Source organism: Panthera onca, chromosome B2, assembly GCF_046562875.1.
Source record: "Panthera onca isolate mPanOnc1 chromosome B2, mPanOnc1 haplotype 2, whole genome shotgun sequence".
Classification (NCBI taxonomy): Eukaryota; Metazoa; Chordata; class Mammalia; order Carnivora; family Felidae; genus Panthera; species Panthera onca.
In genome coordinates, this window is record NC_138343.1 from 13,323,412 (window position 1) to 13,338,601 (window position 15,190).

At 40.2% G+C, this 15,190-nt stretch overlaps 1 protein-coding gene across 3 annotated transcripts in view; it reads left to right on the plus strand.

The window, feature by feature from the left end:
- Positions 1–15,190, plus strand: part of DTNBP1 (dystrobrevin binding protein 1) — a 132,136-nt gene that overhangs the window by 26,588 nt on the left and 90,358 nt on the right. For all 3 annotated transcript variants that reach the window (XM_078446615.2, XM_078446613.2, XM_078446614.2), the window contains exon 5: positions 5,835–5,967. In XM_078446615.2, coding sequence (XP_078302741.2) covers positions 5,835–5,967 — 133 coding nt within the window. The remainder of the gene's footprint in view (positions 1–5,834; positions 5,968–15,190) is intronic.

Sequence of the window (15,190 nt, forward strand, 5' to 3'; positions counted from 1 at the left end):
TATGTAAAGTTTTCCTACGTAAATATTAGCCGGAACTTGGCATTGTCATGTGGATGTCCTGTGAGTGCTGGATGATCAACAAAAGGCATTCTTTGGCGGACATCTGCACCGTATGCTTGTGTTGGCAGACAGACCCAGCAGCGCGTAAAAACCAAAATCCTGTCCGCCAGGTCTATTCCAGGATTAAAAGGTTGACATTAGAGATTTGATAAATGCAACTGACCACGTGAATATATTAAAGAAAAATATGTGGCCATCAGATGCAGAAAATATAATGGACCAGTTGTATAATATCATACAGTTAAACACAAGGATTCAGTACAATTCAGCATCTAATTAAAGTAAAATGATTTAGCAAGTTTTTATAGAAAGTAACTTCTTTGTCCTGATAAATTTCCCCAAACCTGAAGTATTTATTTGACTCGCAGCATATCGATCCCATATTCAGCCATATTGCTAAATCTGCTTTTCCAATGATTTGTATGTGGGCCCGGGAGTTGTTTTGTGTAGATGGTAAGTTTTGTTGCTTCCTTCTTAATGTGTACAACTTCCATTTCTTCATATCTTTTATACTGGGTAGAACCTCCAGAATAAAAGTAGTTGAAGACCTTCATTCACATTTTGACTCCATCAGAGTTAAATGTGAAAGAGAAATTACATCTTTTGGAAAATAGTGGACAACCTTTAAGACCTCAGGGTAGAGAAAGATTTCTTTTTAATGTTCATTTATTTACTTTGAGAGAGAGCACCAGTAGGGGAGGGGCAGAGAGAGAGAGAGAGGGTGAGAGAGAGAATCCCAAGCAGGTTCCATGCGGTCAGTGCAGAGCCTAACGTGGGGCCTGGTCCCATGAATCGGGATCATGACCCAAGCTGAAATCAAGAGTTGGACGCTTAACTGACTGAACCACCCATGCGCCCCAAGATAGATTTCTTAAAGAAGGCATAAAAAGTACCAACCAAAAATACTAATAATTTTTATCAACAGTTCTACTCATTAAACAACACCATGAAAAAGTGAAGCAATTCATAATACAGAGGACAAGTGTTCATAAAATAGGAACAACAAACCAGTAAAAAGAGGGCAATAACCCAGTAGAAAAGTGAGCAAAAGCTATGGCCAGGCATTTTACAGAAGAAAATAAGAGTGTCCAGTAAACATGAAAATGTGTTTTGGAGTTGATTAGTAATCAGAGAAATACAAATTGAAACCACAAATCTGTACTCATTAGATTAACAAAAATTTAAGCCTCAAGTGTCTGTGTGGATGGTCATCATTTGCAGAGGACAGTGTGGTTTCTTGCCTTGCAAGAAACATGATGAGGAACAGCTAGAACTAGAGGGTGTAGATCAATTGCCACGATTGCATTAGAAAGCATGAGTTGGCACCAAGTAAGAGTTGAAGTTGCATATACGTCTCCAAGAGCAGTTCTGTTCCTGGGGATATTTCCAGAGCATTGCAGCTCAAGCTTTCCCCTGAGAACATTGGTATGGCACATATTTCCTCTGATAATGTCAGCTTTGCATTTATTACCTAGGAAATAGAGGAGGCTCCTTGAAATCAGAGGTGGCTAGGCCCGGGCAGGTGGCTACTTATCCCAGGTTGCGTTGAGCCTGTCTGGGAGGTGAGGGCACTATCTTGGATGCAGCTGTAACTCATTTGTGAGACATACACATATGCACCGGGAAACTTATACCAGGATGTTTGAGCAGCTTTTCCAGAACTTTCGGCAGTTACACAGTCCCATCTACAGAATAAATTCTAGTGTTATTTGTAAAATCAAATACCATACAGCAGGGACGATTAGTGTACTACTGCATCTGTGTGAATCAGCATGGGGAGGCCCACAGTGTTCGACAAAGACTGTATTCTGTAGAGGAGCTTTAACAGATAATTCTTTTGATTGTACAAAGGGTTTTATAATGAACTATATAGGAGAACGAATTTCCTGTAAGATACGTTGTTGAATTCATGCTATTTGAGGTTCTTAAATTTATTCACAGCGTTATTGTAAGACCCACATCTGATCAAAAGTACCTCTGTTGTTTTCCAGAAATACAGTACTCAGCTTTAAAGATGAAAGTTTACTGGGGCGCCTGGGCGGCTCAGTCAGTTAAGCATCCAACTTCAGCTCAGGTTATGATCTCACGGTTCATGGGTTCGAGGCCCATGTTGGGTTTTGTGCTGACAGCTCAGAGCCTGGAGCCTGCTTTGGGTTCTCTGTCTCCTTCTTTCTACCCCTCCCTCCCTCTTTCCTTCCCTCCCTCTCTCTCACTCAAAAATAAACAAACATTAAAAACATTTTAAAAAATGAAAATTTATCTTAAATTCCTCTGATGTATTGTTGAGACATACATAAATATTTAAAACATCTATCTTTAATATGCACGGTGTTAACCTATGATGAGTTTATTTGATCAGACTGTCGCTCGTGTGTCTTTGGTGGCCTTGAACCAAACAGTTTCAACCTGCTGGGGCAAATACACTTAGGAACCATTCAGTCTTTTCTGACACATTATTTTATACTCATCTTAAATTTTAGAGCTAGTTCTTACTATATAGTCTTAAAATTCAGATGGTATCTTAGAAAATGAACAGTTGTGGTTTGTCTAGGCTTTTCTACACCTTTTTTTTTTCAACAAGTTCTTAAATTTTTTTTCTTTCTAGCAATATATAAATGAATAGTTAATAATGACGTTAGGGGTTAGACTCTGAGGGCAGTTTTTAAAAGTCAGACTCTCAGTACATTATTTTCTTATTCCTATTATTGTGAAATACTTGTTTGCCTTCAAATTGAACCCTTAAGATTCATGGTTTAACAATTTGAAGTGTAAGCTGGTTAAATTAGACGTGCTTGTCTGTCTTTGCAGTCCAGCGTGGCTCTCTTCTGTGGTTTCACCAAACTGCGTGCTGGAAATCCTAGTTTCTGCGCTAGCACGTTTGACCTTGGGCACCTAACCAAGTCTCTCTGTTGTTTGTTTCCTCATCTGTAAAATGGCACGCATAACACCACCTATCCTGCTTACCAAACAACGTTGTTTGGCAATCACATGAAATTATGTACCCCCAAAGCGCTGAACTCTTGAGTTTCGTACACAGTTGGGTACTATTATTAGCTGTCTTGGCATTCGTTGGCATTCTCCTTCCAGTGTCTTCATTCTGCCTTTAGTACCCAACAGAAGGAATTTTGGAATGAAGCTGTGGGTTTGTCTTCCTGCTTAAATTTGATTTCCTGGTGTTAGATCTGGTTTTATTCAGAACCGTTTATTTAGAGGTGGAAAAATTAGCCTTCTTGTGATCATTTCTTATCATGAAGTCAGGTTGATCGTTTTTTTAGAACCTTTTCTTTTGCCGGCATTTTCACTTCTTCCTTTCATACAGCCTGTAGCACAAGCCCTAGAATATTAGGCACATGAGCTTCAGTGTCAGATTCTGTAGGATTGATCTCAGTCCACTCTGGCCCTTGGGAAAGTGACGTAACTTTATTACGCCTCAGTTTCCTCCTCTGTAAAATAGAGGTGATAATAGTGCTTAGTTTATAAGGTTGCTGTGTGCTCTAAGCGAGATAATGTATGTAAATCGCTTAGCACAGGGCCTGGTACACAGAAAATGCTCAACATGTTTTAGTTTTATTACGTAATTATTGAATCTGTTCAGTCTCTCATTCTTTCCAATTAAAATGGCATGTTAGTGTATTCTGATAATATTTTTTCTATATTATATATTATTTCTCATATCCTATATTCAGAATATAATTTTCAGTTTTCTGGAAGGCAAGAACTAGATTGTAGTTGTTTTAATATTTATGCTGCCCTTTAATTTTCAGTAAGACATGGTTAATATCGAAAAGTTGTTCTAGATTTTTCAGATTCACCTGATTAACCAGGATAGTTAAGCTTTAACAGACTTTGTAAAAAAAGAAATAATAATGCACTGCATACCCAGAAAAATATATTATTTATCCTCAAATCAGCCTGTGATATAGGAATTATTTTTTCTTCTTTAGAGTTTAAAACCCGGAGCGAAGAGAATTTGGGAGACCTGCTACCAGGACATAAGCATCAAGTGGGCAGAATTTGTTCTGTTTCGTTCACCATTGTGTCCCCATAGCCCAAATAGGGAGTGGTCAGGAGAAGTTTGTATGGATAAATTTTATGAACACAGATCCTTGTTTCAAGCCTCAGTTCTCTTAGTCTGGCATCACAGCTATATATATTAACATTGCTCAGCATTACTTAGACTCCTCTTAGGGATCTTTATAAAACTGGTTGGCAGTAGGCATTTAAAAAAATTTTTTTTAACGTTTTATTTATTTTTGAGAGAGAGAGAGCGAGCAAGCTGGGGAGAGGCACAGAGAGAGGGAGACACAGAATCCACAGCAGGCTTCAGGCTCTGAGCTGTCAGCACAGAGCCCGACATGGGGCTTGAACTCACAAACCGTGAGACTATGACCTGAGCTGAAGTCGGATGCTTAACTGACTGAGCCACCCAGGCACCCCGACAATAGGCATTTTTAAGTAAACAAAATTAATGAGTGGTACAGCTTGAGTAAAGCTTGGTGTCACCTCTCCACCTCAGTCTGGAGAGATGATGTGGTCTTCACTGCCGTGTGGGCTGAAAAGCAGGGGGGAGGTGTGCGAGCCTGGGGACAGAGTGAGGAAACCAGGCGGCTTCTAACCCTCTCTGTCTGAGCTTAGTTCTTTTGTTTTCATGTTGAGAATTTCTTGAATGTTCAAATGTCGAAACCCAAGCAATCTAGCACCACGTACAAATAATTTTGCATCTAGTTTTGATATTTTATTTCTCTAAAATAAAAAGTTCTCTGTTACTTTAGTGAGATTCAGTAACAATTTGTTATATTCGTGCTCTAACTGCTGAAAAATCTTAATCTTGGGATGTGTAAATTGTCTTTTTTTTAAACCGTGAACTCTGATTTTCAGACAAAATTCAAATACATTTTCTGTTAGATAATGAATTTGCAGTCTTTGTATTTACTGTACTAATGTGGTATCTTTCACAGTGCTTGCTTACCATTGGTGATGTTTTCAGAAGATGACCTCTCCTTGATCCTTCTAAATCTTATCCTAAGTCTTCTCTCTCCCACCGTGTTACGACCAAAACAAAATTGTCTGGGAGAAACTGATGACTGTCATTTTTTCCACGGTCCTCAGTAAAAGAAGTTAGAATTCTTTTAGGCCGGTCTAGTATGTCACTGCCATGCTATTAGGAGCCCTTCACATCTGAATTCCTTGTTGACATAAATCCTTTTCTCCTTTTTCTGGAATTGATCACTTGCCTCAATCATTCCTTCGTAGACAAGTACTGTTGACCTTACTTTATGCAGTACGTTCCTCTTTAAACGTAAATTGAATCCTATATATTATAAAGGCATCAAGGAGCTTTTCTGTTAAAAAAAATTCCTTTTGTAAAGCAAATAATTACCCGGTAATTGTGTTTCGGGTTGTTTTTTGTTTTCCTTTTGGTTGTTAGTGTTGGTTTTTTGATTTATTTTTCTTCTAGATTTGGATTTTCAAATACGTAGTTTACTCAAAAGTAGGGTGTACTTAGAAGTGATTTCTGAGGTCATTTCTGAACTTTCTCTTCTCCGGGTAAAGATGCACGGAGACCAACAGTAATTTGAGGTTTTCCGCACTGAATATTAAGTTGGTTCTTTTCTAAGAAAGAAAACAACTTCAGTTTTCTTTAGGTTGTCCTGTTGTGGGACACCAGCAGAGGGGTTTTTAAAGCTAAAGTTGAGCAACTCTCATTGTGCTGACTGTCATTTCCTTGTGCCTGAAATCGGGTTTTGCTTTATTCTTGCTCCTCTGTGTTGCAGCTGGTGGACAGTGAGGTGGTTATGCTCTCCGCACACTGGGAGAAAAAGAAGACGAGCCTCGTCGAGTTACAGGAGCAGCTACAGCAGCTTCCAGGTCTAATAGCAGATTTAGAATCCATGGCAGCAAATCTGAGTAAGTGTTAACGTTTGTGTCTGTACATGACTTGTAGGAATGAAAATAATTTGGACAGAACTCAATATGAATTCAAAGCCTTCTAAGACTACATTACAGTCTTGGTCAACATGATTTTGTTTGGAAAAGAGTGAGTTATAGTTAATTTCATGTTCTGATTAACTGAGGATTAGGCAGGAAATGGTTTTAAAGTCTAGAAGTTATTTCTAAAATATATGCTAACCTTTTCTGCCTCAGTTCAGCTTAGGAAATATAATTTGTTGATTCTTAGAGTGACTCAGGGTTGTGTGTGACATCAGATCTCAAGTATAAATGTATAAAGTAAAAGGGGTTATAGTGACTTGTTCTGGTTGTAGAATGTCCTCTAAAAGTCATTGCTTTAAAAATGAGGTCTTCTTAGAGCTTCGTATCTTCAAATAGGTTTTTTTCCCCTCCTTGAACACTTGAGAGATGAAAGAAATCCAGTTCAATGAGGGTATCTGTTTGGCTAAATTGATACCTTGTGGAAGTTTATATGTATATATTTATAATTATATATATAATTATAATTATAAATACATATATTATAGTTTTCATCGTAATAAATTACACTCATATTCTTGATTTCTTGAGTTTATAATTAAAAAAATGCCTTTTTTCTTTGCCAGTGCCACATTTTAGGATAACACTGTGGCTCACTATTTTCTAACCAAGCTTAAGATCTTAGTGAAATGTAGGAGTAGGAATATCTACATGGGAGATCAACTTCCTGGGGCAATAACCTGATCCAGTGTTGTAGGTAAGAAGGTGAGGATACCCTATCATCTCTCCTTGTTTTTCAGTATTTTCTTTTCTTAAGCAAAACAAAAATGATTTACAAAGCAAATCATTAGTAAACTTGACAACAGTTTTTTGTGTGTGGATAAAATGGACCCGAATGGTATTTAGAATGCCGTTGCTGGTAACCGTAACTAACATTTATAGCACCTGTTATACGTCAGACATTGGTAGGTGCTTTACAAACATTGTCTTTAATCCTTACGTGAAACCTTTGAAAGTAGCTATTATTATCCCATTTGACAGCTAAGGAAAGTAAGACTTGGAGAGACTCTGGCTCACTCAGGGTCACACAGTTCGATGAGATGTGGATGCAGGATCCCCGTCACAGCGATGACGCCCTCAGTGGGGATGACAGTTCGGAAGCTGTCAGTAGCCTCTTGGACTGACTATTCTTAAGTCTCTGGCTGTTACAGAGCTCTTCTGGTGGTGGTGTTTTGTGATTTCCGAAGGCAGGGCATGAAAAAGCAATTCTGGGTCTTAAGAGAAATGTCAAATAGCTGTGGTTGCCCTCTGCCTGACTTCCCTCTTGTGGGGATAGTAATGATCCTTGTCCGGCCTTTGATGGCTGACTATGGAAATAGTCTCCAAGATATTTGGAATTTTCTTCTTAGCCACTTTCTTTTGGCTTATCTTCCTGTATCTAACAGAGTCATTTGCTGTATATTGCTTGTGTGTATGTCTTTGCAGATAGGATAACCTCCCTTCTTTTTTTCCTAGCTGGGAGTACATTCTGTTTATAGATGTTCTTTGTTCGATAGCACTTTCCTGATTAAATGCATTCTGCTGCAATTCTAATTATTCTTGTAGTTAATTCTGCTTGGGAAATGCAGTTTATAGGCGCCTTTCTTAAAATAGAATATACAGGCATACCTCAGACATTGTGGGTTTGGTTCCAGACCACCGCAATAAAGCAAATATTGTAATAAAATGAGTCAAATGAATTTTTTGGTTTCCCAGTGTATATAAAAGTTATGTTTTACACTACACTATAGTCTATTAAGTGTGAAATAGCCTCATGTCTAAAAAAATAGCGTACGTACTTTAATTAAAAAATACTTTTGCTAAAATACGCCAACCATCACCTGGGCTTTAAGTGAGTCATAATCTTTCTGGTGGCTCTTGCCTCCATGTTGATGGTCAGGTTGGTGCCTGCTGAAGGTGGGGTGGCTGTGGCAAGTTCTTAAAATAAGACAGTAATGAAGTTTGCGGCATTGATTGGCTCTTCCTTTCATGAATGATTTCTCTGTAGCAGGTGATGCCGTTTGATAGCCTTTCACCCACAATAGAACTTCTTTCAGAACTGGAGTCTGTCCGCTCAGACCCTTCGGCTGCTTGATCAGCTAGGTTTATGTGACATTCTACATCTTCTGTTGTCCTTTCGACAGTCTTCCCAGCGTCGTCCCCGGGAGTAGATTCCAGCTCGAGAAACAGCTTTCGCTGCTCATCCATAAGAAGCATCTCCCCGTCAGGTTTTATCGAGGTGGCGGCCATTCAGTCCCGTCTTAAGGTTCCACTGCTAATTTCAGTTCTCTTGCTTTTTCTCCCACATCTGCAGTTACTTCCCGTACAGATGGCTTGAACTGCTCCAAGTCTTCCATCAGGGTTGGAGTTACTTTCTTCCAAACTCTTGTTCATGTTGATATTTTGACCTCTTCCTATGAATCATGAATGTTCTTAGTGGAACCTGGAAAGGTGACTTCTTTGTTGAAGATTTCCAATTTTCTTTGCCCAGGTCCATCAGAAGAATCACTATCTATGGCAGCTACAGCCTTGTGAAATGGATTCCTTAAATACTAAGACTTGAAGGCCACAATGACTCCTTGATCCATGGGCTGCAGAATGGGTGTTGTGTCCGCAGCATGAAAACAACGCTAATCCCCTTGTCCACCTCCATCTGAGCTCTTGGGTGACCAGGTACATGGTCAATGAGCAGTAATATTTTGAAAGGAATCTTTTTTTCCTGAGCAGTAGTCTCCACAGGGGGCTTAAAATATTCAGCAAACCATGTGGTAAACAGATTTACTGTGATCCGGGCTTTATTGTTCCCTTTAGAGAGCCCAGGCAGAGTAGATCTAGCGTAATTCTTAAGGGCCCTAGGAGTTTTGCTGTGGACTGGCTTCAGCTTAGAGTCAGCAGCTGCATTACCCCTAACAAGAGAGTCAGCCTGTGCTTTGAAGCCGGGCATTGACTTCTGTCCAGCTCTGAAAGTCCTAGATGGCAGCATCTTCCAATTGAAGGCTGTTTTGTCTACACTGAAAATCTGTTGGTTAGTGTAGCCACCTTCATTAACTACCTTAGTTGGACCTTCTGGAGAACTTGCTGAGCTTCCAGTCAGCACTATCGGGTTCACTTTGCTCTTTTGTGTCGTGGAGACGACTGCTTTCCTTAAACCTCACGAACCAACCTCTGCCGGCTTCAGATGTTCCTTCTGCAGCTTCCTCACCTCTCTCAGCCTTCATAGACCTGAAGAGAGTCAGCGCCTGGTTCTGAATTAGGCTTTGGCTTAAGGCGTGCTGTGGCTGATTCGATCTGTCCAGACCACTAAAACTTTCTCCATGTGGGCAATAAGACCATTTGACTTTTTTGTCGTTCATGGCTTCATTAGAGTAGCACTTTTCATTTCCTTTGAGAACTTTTTCTTTGCATTCACAACTTGGCTGACTGCTTGGTGCAAGAGGCCTAGCTTTCAGCCTGTCTCAGCTTTTGGCATGCCATCTTCACTCAGCTTAATCATTTCTAGCTTTTTAAAAAAAAAAAAAAATTTTTTTTCTTTAACGTTTATTCATTTTTGAGACACAGAGACAGAGAGCAACGGGGGAGGGGCAGGGAGGGGCAGAGAGAGAGGGGGAGACATGGAATCCGAATCAGGCTCCAGGCTCTGAGCTGTCAGCCCAGAGCCCGATGAGGGGCTTGAACCCACAGACCGCGAGATCATGACCTGTAGCTTTTGATTTAAAGCGAGAGATGTGTGAGTCTTTCCTTTCACTGAAACGCTTAGAGGACATTGTGCAGTTGCTAATTGGCCTCATTTCAGTATTGTTGTTTCTCAGGGAATAGGGAGGCTCCAAGGGAGGGGGAGAGAGAGGGGATTGGCCGGTTGGTGGAACAGTCAAAACACACGACATTTGTCAGTTCAGTTAGGTGCGCCGTCATCATGGGTGTGGTTCGTGGCGTCCCAGAACGATGATAATAGTAACATCGAAGATTATTGATCACAGATCACCCACAATAATCATAAAAAAGTTTGAAATATGACGAGAAGTGCCAAAATGTGACATGAACACATGAAGTGAGCAAATGCGGTTGGAAAATCAGCACCAGTAAACTTGCTCAAAGCAGGGTTGCCACAGACTTTGAGTTTGTAAAAAAGCACAGTACCTGCAAAGCACAACAAAGTGAAGCTCAATAAAACACGCGGTGCTTGCATTGAGGTCTTCTTGAAGAGGGAATTCTGTTTGCTTAGAAGATACCTCTGGGGGCGCCTGGGTGGCTCAGTCGGTTGAGCGGCCAACTTCGGCTCAGGTCATGATCTCACAGTTTGTGAGTTCGAGCCGCACGTCGGGCTCTGTGCTGACAGCTCAGAGCCTGGAGCCTGCTTCAGAGTCTGTGTCTCCCTCTCTCTCTGATCTTCCCCCGTTCATGCTCTGTCTCTCTCTGTCTCAAACATAAATAAACCTTAAAAATTTTTTAAAAAGAAGATACCTCTGAAGTCTGGCTGGTTGGTTTTTATACATACTGCTAGTCTGAATTACCATTAGCATTTGAAGCATGCTGTCTTTGGTTTTTACTATATTGCTGTTTTTTGTCTGATATTGATCCTTAGTAATGAACGACTAACTGTAGCACAGATCGCTGGTCAAATCTGGGAGTTCAGAGGCCTAGTATTTGTTGGCCTAGAATTGTTGGCCACAGAGAGTGTTTTGAAATTGAGACTTTTAGATAAGTAACTTAAACTTCTTGGAATGGGTGCTGATACTCTTTACAATAGGAAAATATCTTGAAGCCAGATTTGGTGGGCAGAGTCGTGTAAACATGTATCTAGATCATTAAGGTATTTTATGAAGTCATTTTAAGGAGTTTATGTATCATTCTTAGTTATTGGAAACACTGCTGTAAATGTTTGCTCATATGTTACTGGATTCTTTTATTTTTTGGTAGCCTCAAAAAAGTAAAATATCTCTTACCACCTGAACACTTTGATATGTTACAAAGCTTAAATAGTTAAGCAATAGTAAAAAAGTTTTAAAAACTAAGAAGGACTAACTGACCTGTATACAGCCAAAGGATTCCCCTAACTTCTTTGAACCTTGTGCTTTGTTGCTGTCAGATCTAACATCACATCCAACCAGTCCCTCCATCTTCCAGGCCACACAGCACTTTTAGTCTTGCTTTGCTTTCTAGGGCATCTAGAGATGCTTATTACAGAGTAACAGATTTACATGATGTGAGAGATTTGAACCTTTGATGATGCTTTTAGCTCCCTTATCCTATTGCTTAATACATACGACTTCTGATTACATGATCCCTTGGGAATTGTGAAGTAAGAATGGATAATTCCTTCATTTTTTTCTTTTTTCAAATGGATTGTGATCCCTTCATCTTACATAAGCCTGTGTAATAGATAATTACTGGTAGTTTGTCATTTAAAAAGGAAATGATAAATACCGGGAACTGGAAAATAACAGTTGTGGACTAGTCTCAGACCTAGGTTTGGATCCCAGTTTCGCAACTTCCTGTGAGACCCCATGCAGGTTTCTTGGCTGCTCCAAGCTTGCTTCTTTGTCTGCAGAAAGAGAATGAGAGTACCTGCCTCCGAGGGCAGTCGGAGGGTTGAATGAGATGACAGGTGTAAATATAGCACTCCACTCCATGCTTAGCACCAATGTGGCTTCTGCTGTGAGCCATGGGCTCTTTGTAGGCTCTGGGAATACAGCACTGACCAACACTGGGTGCCCCCCGTCGAGATGCTGACTTTCTAGGGGCGCCTGGGTGGCTTAGTCGGCTAAGCGTCCAACTCTTGATTTTGGATCAGGCCGTGATCTCATGGCTCATGGGATCAAGCCCTGAGTTGGTCTGTGTGCTGATAGCACGGAGCCTGCTTGGGATTCTCTCTCCGCCCCCCGTCCCTACCCTGCTCGTGCTTTCTCTCTCTAAATAAATAAATAAACATTAAAAAAGAAAAGATACTGACGTTCTAGCGGAAGTCTCTCTCTAGCCTTTGAATTTGCAAAACCCCTGTTCTTTGACAGAAGGGTTTGGATAGATGTTATGCAATTTAGCTTGTCCTGTAAAACTATGTCGAATGCAGTCACAGCATGAAATGTGTTGATGAACAGGGTAGCATTCTGAACATTGAGAGATCGTGTATAAGGAGACAAATGGAATGTTGTCAACCAGATTCTGTACACGTTCTTCTTCTGAAATAACCACAGCATGCCTTTTATCCTAAAACTGGTAAAATGTTTGAAAAGTGTTTGTTGAATTCTCTTCAACTTCCACTAGAGGGAAGCCTAACCCTATTCCTTTATTGAAGTTTAAAATGTTAAGGGCTCGTCTGAGTTTTCACTGTTGCTTAGTTTATTTTCAGTGACCTACTTTGAAAAGACTGTTCTCGTCATCCAGAAGAATTTGTGAATTCTTCGATAACGAAGTGCTGTAAGAGAGTGACAGCCATATACTGAGCTTCTGTCTTTCTTTTGCTCCGACCTAACCTGATAACGTTGTTTTGCTTTCTTTTTACAAGTTGAGAGGGCGTCTGGCAGGGAGACTGGCACAGCTGAAAGTGTTCCGTGAACTAGATTATTTTATTGTTCAGGTTATTTCTGAGATTAGACCGATCAAGAGGCGTATTAACTCTCTTCAGACACCTTTTCATGTACTACAGAGACCTCGTTTGTTCCATAATGGCTTTTGCAAATTAATGCACTTTTTAAAGTTCCTCGTTACCATACTGTCACTGCCGTATTATCTTAGTACATAAAAGAGTAATGGAAACATTTGAAGAATCTTTCAAGTCTTTTAGTACCTGGCCTCTGTGACCTCTGGGTTTGCAACCAAAGGAGATTTCTTTCTTCCTTGAGGCTAATTAGTGTGTTAGAAAAGTAATCACTAAGTATGAAATCATTTTAGTGTGCCAGCCCATTCTTTGTATATCAGTGGTTCTGCTGCAGATAATACGTATTTGAGACAAATGGCACAAAGAAAAATTCCAAAGAGAATCGCTCTTCCTCTGGGACCATCTCCCCACAAAGATTTGTGAAGCTCTTTCCTGCACAGCTGTCAGGCATTCCCACATGGCTTTTCACAATAAAACTCCACCTATCTTTTCCACTGATCACTAAGTGAGACATATGCTGTTGTTACAGTGAGCAAAACGGTCAAGTCTGAGCTTCTTGTCGAGGTATGTTTGTGTCTGTGGAGGCCTGCTTGTGTTTTTATGTACACACGTTCCCTATGTGATTCATTTCGTAATGGGAAATGAGAAGGCTGTGACAGGGGCGTTCAACTTCTGCCATTTAGGTGTAGTATACGATAATTCAGAGGACATCATCCTGTATATGCTTGTCATTATCACTTAAAGGGTTTTTTTTTTAAGTTTTTAATTGATTTTTGTCAGTACAGTGGATCTATGTTTGATTACTGATTTCAAGCCTGTTAAGAATTAAAATGGAAAATTCCCATTGCTTCTACTCTTGTAGCTCACTGATTTGGGCCTTATGTGACATACTGATGACAAAGTGTCATCGTGTTGTCTGATGTTTTCTAAGTACTCTGCCCATGTTTAATTTATTCTTTTTACAAAATTTAGCATAGCCTTCTAATATTTAAGTTAGAGGAACATGAATCATGCATTTGCTTTTTTGGTTATTATTTTATGTTTTGGTGGGATAGAATCATTCTTAGTTGAATTTGGTTTATATCCTTTGTATTAGGGGGTACAAAGATACAAACATATAATTATTACCCGTAAGGCCCTCACTGATTCCTGAGAGAGAGGTTAGTACACAAATGGTTGTATAATATCGGAACATAAGTTCTGTGTAAGGGTCAAAGATGTGTGGAAGCTCAGAGGGAGAGAGAGCCCTGCAGCCCAGAGGAGGAGTAGCAGCACCCCCCTCCCCCGCCCCGGACCCCCCAGCCTGCAAGGGGAGCACGAGGTTGGGCAGTAGAGACAAGCAGAGGCATCTCAGGGGGACAGGTGGAGTCAGCGAGACAGGAATATGAACGACTCATCTTGGAGTGATGAGTGGTCCTGAAGGTAAGAAGTGCTGAGACTGGAAAAGTAGGTTGTGGCCCCGGGAGGGGTGGGGTTATAGATTTCCGGCTACTAAGTTAAGGAGTTAAACTGGATTCTTAAAGCACTCGGGAGCCTTTAACTTTCCAAAGGAGAGAACATAAATATGGATTTGATGGTAGCAATAAAATGGCCCCTGAGTCTCCCAAGTATTCTAGATCTAGATTTGCCATTCAGAAACATAACGACAGGATGCTGTCATCCAATTAGGAAGGACATATGGTTTGTTTGTTTCTTATACAGTAGTTCCAGGTTGGTACTAAATCAGTCACATGTTTCTGGTCGCTATTTTATTAACCCAAGTATGACCTGGGGTGTCAAGTTTCATATGTATCTAGAAGAGAATTTCTCTCCATGAGAAATTAATTGGCCTGCCTGGGAATCAAGTCATTTCATTCAAGTTCCCAGCCTCATCAGCTCTATAGCCAACCAACAGAGCTAGACTCTAAATAGAAATTGCCAGCTGTCCCCCCTCCCCTCCAAAATTATATATATATATACACACACACACACACATATATGTATATATATATATCTTCAAATATAGAATAATTATTGCTTCCGTTACTTATTTTCTTTTTAGCAAAATCATTTGAAATTCAGTCCTCCTCACTTAAAAGGGATCTTAAGTCTAACAACATGGTTTTGAGTATAATTTATAGGTATTTAAGTTTGCTAGAAAAAAATGAAACTTTTATTGATTTTTTTGGGGGGTCTTTTAGATCCATAGGTGTTTACAACATGATCATTACTGGTCTACAAAATTGCTAGTTTTGGGGCGCCTGGGTGGCGCAGTCGGTTGGGCGTCCGACTTCAGCCAGGTCACGATCTCGCAGTCCGTGAGTTCGAGCCCCGCGTCAGGCTCTGGGCTGATGGCTCAGAGCCTGGAGCCTGTTTCTGATTCTGTGTCTCCCTCTCTCTCTGCCCCTCCCCCGTTCATGCTCTGTCTCTCTCTGTCCCAAAAATAAATAAATGTTGAAAAAAAAAAAAATTAAAAAAAAAAAAATTGCTAGTTTTAAATGACCTTTGCAAAACTTAGCTAATTTTTATACATTTTTTTTCCCTGCATTTTTTATAGTCAGTTTTAAATTATTTACTGTCAAATGCTAA